This window comes from Podarcis muralis, chromosome 5 (assembly GCF_964188315.1).
Source record: "Podarcis muralis chromosome 5, rPodMur119.hap1.1, whole genome shotgun sequence".
Lineage (NCBI taxonomy): Eukaryota > Metazoa > Chordata > Lepidosauria > Squamata > Lacertidae > Podarcis > Podarcis muralis.
This window is the reverse complement of record NC_135659.1, coordinates 22,935,174-22,941,173: the sequence shown is the minus strand read 5'-3', so window position 1 is coordinate 22,941,173 and position 6,000 is coordinate 22,935,174. Positions and strand designations below refer to the sequence as shown.

Genomic DNA, 6,000 nt, shown 5'->3' with positions numbered 1-6,000 from the left:
TGGGAGGGTTTGGAATAGGTAGGTTAGTTTTGGGAAGGTGATCAATTTGATCATGACTATTTTGTCTGAGAGAGTGAAATTCATGTTGTTCCATCTCTGTAGGTTTTTGTTTATTTGTCGCCACAGGGGCTTGTAGTTGTTGAGGTATATTTTATTGAGGTTTCTGGTTATTTGTACCCCTAGGTATCTGAACTTGGTGTGGCAATCCTGCAGGGTTGTTCTCATGTTTTCTTGACTCTGTGATAATTTGCTAATATTTTCTGGCTTCCAAAATGAGCAATTTCAACATCATCATCATCATTATGAAAGGAAGATGAGAGTGTTCCACATCAGCTCAGCCTTAAAAAGAAAAGAAAAAAGACGACTGTATTTCAGAACTGTGTTTTGCAGGGACATAAAAGAAGGCTTTTAAAAGCCCAGGGAATGATTCCTAAGGTCAGAAGATCTTTTCAGATTTGAACTCGTGTGCCAAAAGAATGGAGCTATGAAAGAGAGAGAGATATTTAGCACAAGGTATCTTGTTTAGGATCTTACTGATGTGGCAAATCAAGAAATTAATGGATGAAAGGTATGGCTAAGCAATTAATAGTAGTATAAGAAAAATATTCCATTAATTCACAGTGATGACATAGATCAGCAGTTTTCAAACATTTTGCTTTCAAAAGAATTTCTTTCTGCATTAGCTTGATCAGCACAGCACCCCAGCTGTGTTGCAGAGGATTCTGGGTCTTGTTCTGTGGTGTATATTCAGCTCTTGTGAGGCCCTGTTTGGCCCACTTGAACACAACAAACGGTCCTTAAAAATCGAAGAACTGGGCAATTAATAGAAGAAGAAGAAGAGTTTGGATTTGATATCCCGCCTTTCACTCCCTTTAAGGAGTCTCAAAGCGGCTAACATTCTCCTTTCCCTTCCTCCCCCACAACAAACACTCTGTGAGGTGAGTGGGGCTGAGAGACTTCAAAGAAGTGTGACTGGCCCAAGGTCACCCAGCAGCTGCATGTGGAGGAGCGGAGACGCGAACCTGGTTCCCCAGATAACGAGACTACCGCTCTTAACCACTACACCATACTGGCGACACTGTGATGGGCAACACTGATTTTCAGAGAAGCTTATCTGCCATTGCTGATGAACCCTTGATGCAGTTTCTGGTGGAACTGCTGATCTGGATCCACAGGTAAAAGGTAAAGGTAAAGGTACCCCTGCCCGTACGGGCCAGTCTTGACAGACTCTGGGGTTGTGCGCCCATCTCACTCTATAGGCCGGGGGCCAGCGCTGTCCGCAGACACTTCCGGGTCACGTGGCCAGCGTGACAAGCTGCATCTGGCGAGCCAGCGCAGCACACGGAACGCCGTTTACCTTCCCGCCAGTAAGCAGTCCCTATTTATCTACTTGCACCTGGGGGTGCTTTCGAACTGCTAGGTTGGCAGGCGCTGGGACCGAGCAACGGGAGCGCACCCCGCCGCGGGGATTCGAACCGCCGACCTTTCGATCGGCAAGTCCTAGGATCCACAGGAGGAAATGTTAAATAAGGAGCAGGTATAATCAGGTATAATATCACTGAGGTACTTCTTCGGCTTGAATTTGGCAGAGGCACAACACAAAATGCCCCCTTAAAGTCCTCCCCAAATTTATTTTGCTTTTGTTTATTCTGTCATTGTTCATAGCTACAAAAAGTGCCTCTTTCTCACAGCCTCAATGTACTGAGCAGGAAAGTAAGGAAGCTTTCCCCAATTGCCCAAGCAATTGTGCTCACTAACCTCTGGTCTTTGAAAATACATATAACAAACAATCCTTACCTCCAATAAACATTCTTTGCACATACTGTACAATGTAAATAATAGTCAGACGATAAGCAGGTTTGTGTAATAGCTTAGAGTTGATTACATCGGTTAGGTGTCTTCTACACTCCACCTTAATAGATTGTCTCAGAGTGAGTGGTGGGTACCTGGTATTTAAGGGGACAATGTCCTTTCCAGTGTGCTGAATAAACCTGTGCAATGCCATATCAAAATTGCTTTCAGTCTTTTATGTCCCTGATTGCTCTAAGATTCTTTGTTAGTTTCCCCATAAGGGCTATATTCCATAGTCTATCCCAGGCATAGGCAAACTCGGCCCTCCAGATGTTTTGGGACTACAATTCCCATAATCCCTGACCACTGGTCCTGTTAGCATCTGGGGGGCCGAGTTTGCCTATGCCTGGGTCTATCCCATCATGCCTCTACAATTAAGTTAGTAGCCATTTTCCAATATTGTGTTAGTATATTTCTTAGCTGCAGACTTGCAAAAAGTATTGTTTTTATCTTACCTCTGTGTTATAAAAACACACAAAGCTGCTTACAGGGATTAACATAGTGAAAGAATAAACAATAAAAACTAAAAATGCACAATACCAATGATAAGACCAAAGCATTTAAGAACAGCAGATTATAAGTAAAGAAGATTGACTTCTTCCTTTTCTCTTCCCACCTACCACAGCTGGACCAACAAATAAATGACAAAAGGAGAGCTCAACTTTGCAGCCCGTGGAAAGAGCTGTGAAGCTGGAATTGATGTTTCAGCTGAGCTCTGATGGCCTCATATATAAATATAACTGAACCTTACAAAACAATGCATAATCAAGTGTTCAATATGTTTCTGGAAAGATATGAGACACGTTAGGAATAATAAGGAAGCTTTACAAAATAGCAAGCCAAGCCTTTGCGATATAACCAGTCATAAGATCTGAGTCATTAAACAAGAAATTAACCAGTTTATTAATATATTCACATATTTACACAATATTACAAATTAAAGTACTGCCCCAGCTCCCTGAGTGAGAGCAAGGTCAGACAGAGAGGCAAAAAGAAAATGCATTGCAGAAAGAAGGGGGGAAACCAATGGCTCTGGCATATTAAATCTTTGGTATTTGAAATATAATACAATGCAGCATTTAATTTATTCAACACAGGGCATTACAAACAACAACACAACAAGCACAGTCCTGTCCAGAGTTCTGTAGGTGCACACACAGAGCTTCAGAATGACTCAGCTCCTACATTCGCTATCCTGGAAAGAGAAGAGAAAGCCCGGCAGTGCAAAAGGTTCCGTGCTGGATTGCAAAGTCACAATCCAGAGACTCTGTTCAACCCTTAAGAGATATGCAGCAGTAAAAGAAGATGGAGCCTTGGTCCACCCTTACCCTCCCCTCCCCTCCCCTCCCCTCCCCTCCCATCTCCTCCCCACTGCTGTGAAACAAAGAGAAGTCCCTCCTTGTTATAACGGGCAGGTGGAGAGAGTGATTTATGGAACCAATGGATGAGCAAGGTGTTTATCTGCGGTTGAAAACTGACCACTTCAGTTGCACATACTAAGCTGTTTCTCTTCTCTTGCTGAAGTTAATGCAGAAGCTCTTTCACAAGTGGAAATCCCCTGCCCCTAAAGAACTGCTGGGCCGAGGTGCATGAATAGGAGGGAAGTATTTAGATATGACATGACTTCACTGAGTTCCATTAAGCCCCTGAGTTGCAAAAATTAGCAAACAGCAACTTTAGGTTACCTAAACTATTAATCAAAATCTTTTCTTGAAAAGATACATTTCTTAATCTTTACCTTAAGCTGATTCTCCCTCTACAAGACAGATAAACACTGATGACACTGCACAATACGTTTCACAGACCTAGAGACAAAACCATATCCCATTAAAAGTCAGCAATAGCTTTTGGTAAAGCAATTTTGCCCATTTAGAGATCAAGTCCACTAGACAAAACTAGTTAGTACAGAAAAAAAGCACCAGGGGAGCATTCCTAATCTAACATTTAAGATCAGGTCATTTTATAAAATACATTTCTGCAATCTTTTACAAATGCTGCAGCTGGTTCCACCAAAATAATGTATTCAATAAAATCAAAGTTGACATCATTTTGAACTTCTGTATGCTACAGGTATACACAGAGATATCCTCTTTGCTTGATGACAAGCTCCTTAATGGGGGCAGATTGGAGAGGCCTTGCAAATTCTGGATCAATTGGCAACTGAATGGGCCAAGCATTCAACTAGAGGCAAGTGAGCATTAGGAATGGCAAGGGGGAGAGAGGGACAAAATGGGCTGTGTGCACCAAGTTGGGATGGTCTCTAGGCACAATACACAACCTTGTGAGATGGAACAAAACTCTCCAAGGCTTCTGCTAATTTTATGGGTAATGAGACTCAGGCGAAACATCAACCAGAGATGTGGTTTTCCCCCCCCTGATGGTGGATCCAAGAGGCCCTCCCTGTTAATCCAGAGTGCTTTTGAACATGCAGGAACTTTTTTTGGTTTTGACTTCTGCTTGCAGCTTCTCACAAGTAGGGAACCCATGGTGGAAGTATGCTCTGACCTTCAGGAGCAGCTTCTTGGTGAAAGAGGTGCAGGTATGGGAAATTTGGGTCCTCAATCAGTTCAGGAAGCACCAGATCCTTTGGATCCCACCCTATGTATTTGCCAGACAATCTGCTTGAATATTTTCTCGTTAAGTGTTGTGTGTGGTATCATTGTCTACTGTTCCAACTCTTGGGAGCTGGGCATCAGGAATTACTTGCTCTCCTATACAGTTCTGAACTTCTGCTCTCTGCCTGACAAAACTGAGGGATGGAACATGAAGGCGAGAACCCTGAGAGATCTGATTGTTAGTGTCCTAGAAACTGCAAAGAGCTTATCAACTTGTCCCAAATATTGCAGTTTACTTTTATAGTGAAAAAAATCTGAGTCCACCCCAATAATGAAAGCCAGTGAATGAGGAAATTACCATTTGTCTCAGAAATAAAGCACAGTTCATCTTGGGGAGGGGTGCGGGAGAGGAGGAGGAAACATCTCCCATGAATTGCTTTCTGTAATAATACCACCTTCTTTAAGTACACAGCACAACTTTTTATATTATTACTGGTCCCACTGAGACAAGTAAGGCAACTGGAGAGAGGGGGATCTTGCATATTAGCAGAGCTTTCAATAATGGCCAAGGTAGAATATCGAACCATGCCCAAAGATTTATCCATAAAAGCATAACATCTCCTAGGTACATGGAATTTTGCAAAATATATGGGCGTGTGCATTTTAAAATCACTGTTCTGTATGGAATATTTTGTGCTAGGAATCTGTAACCTTAAATACTACCGAATCCCTTTTTCTAACGCAACTGTATGGTAACCCAAAAAACACTTCCTGAAGTTTGCTGTTTCATAAAACTTTTTTTAAAAAAAGAAAAGAAAAAGACACAGACACAGACAAGCCAGTTAAAATGACCCATCAAATTAAAGACTGAACTCCTTTGTATTTTTCCTCCCCAGAATTACACACAGAGCTGTGTTGAATTTAGCTTAGTCCCCATAAAGTGTGTTTAGAGGCTGCATCCTTGATGGCTATGCAGTCATTGGCAAGGTTAATTGCTGCTGCTGGATATTTCAAGACAAATAATATTGACCACATGACTACTGGAATGCTAAAACTCTCCCCCCCCCCCCCCGCTCCTCCTGGAAGCTATGATAGGCAACAATAAAGCAAGCCTTCATCTCCTAATGCCATCAGAGATGTTAGCTAACAGGAAAAGAAAAAAGAAACGAAGGTTAGTAAATAGATACCCATACTTAGTATTCAATGTGTACAGCAGGATGGAATGAAAAGAAGCGTTTTTTAAAAAGTCTGTTTTGAAGTGATTTTTCAGGAAGGTGAAGTTAGAGTTTTGAACTGGTCCCCAGTGGTGATGGGCAGGCAGTTTGCTTCTTTGCACAGATCTGAGTGAGATATTAATCTGTCAACACAAACTTCTTCAGTAATCCCAGTGTTAAGACTGGAGGGTTTTAACAGACAGGAGCGCTGCATTTCAAATACTTAACAAGACGAATAATGCTTTGCAGATGGCTGAAATTCACAGTCCCTGAAGTTTATGATGGAGAGTACCAGCTAGGACTCCAAATCATTCATCCTCTTCTACGTACGTTGAGGGAAACCAACCCACCTAAAGGGAACATCAGGAAAGAAAAGGCAC

The 6,000-nt window shown here is 42.1% G+C and overlaps 1 protein-coding gene across 7 annotated transcripts in view; it reads right to left on the bottom strand.

Annotated features, from left to right (window-relative positions):
* Positions 1-2,727: 2,727 nt before the first annotated feature.
* VAV3 (vav guanine nucleotide exchange factor 3) overlaps positions 2,728-6,000 on the bottom strand; it is a 216,134-nt gene continuing 212,861 nt past the window's right edge. For 6 of the 7 annotated variants that reach the window (XM_028732630.2, XM_028732625.2, XM_028732627.2 and 3 more), the window contains one exon: positions 2,728-5,970. In XM_028732630.2, the coding sequence (XP_028588463.2) occupies positions 5,929-5,970 (42 nt within the window). In that variant the 3' untranslated portion in view covers positions 2,728-5,928. The remainder of the gene's footprint in view (positions 5,971-6,000) is intronic. The other variant, XR_013392859.1, reaches the window with a different exon arrangement.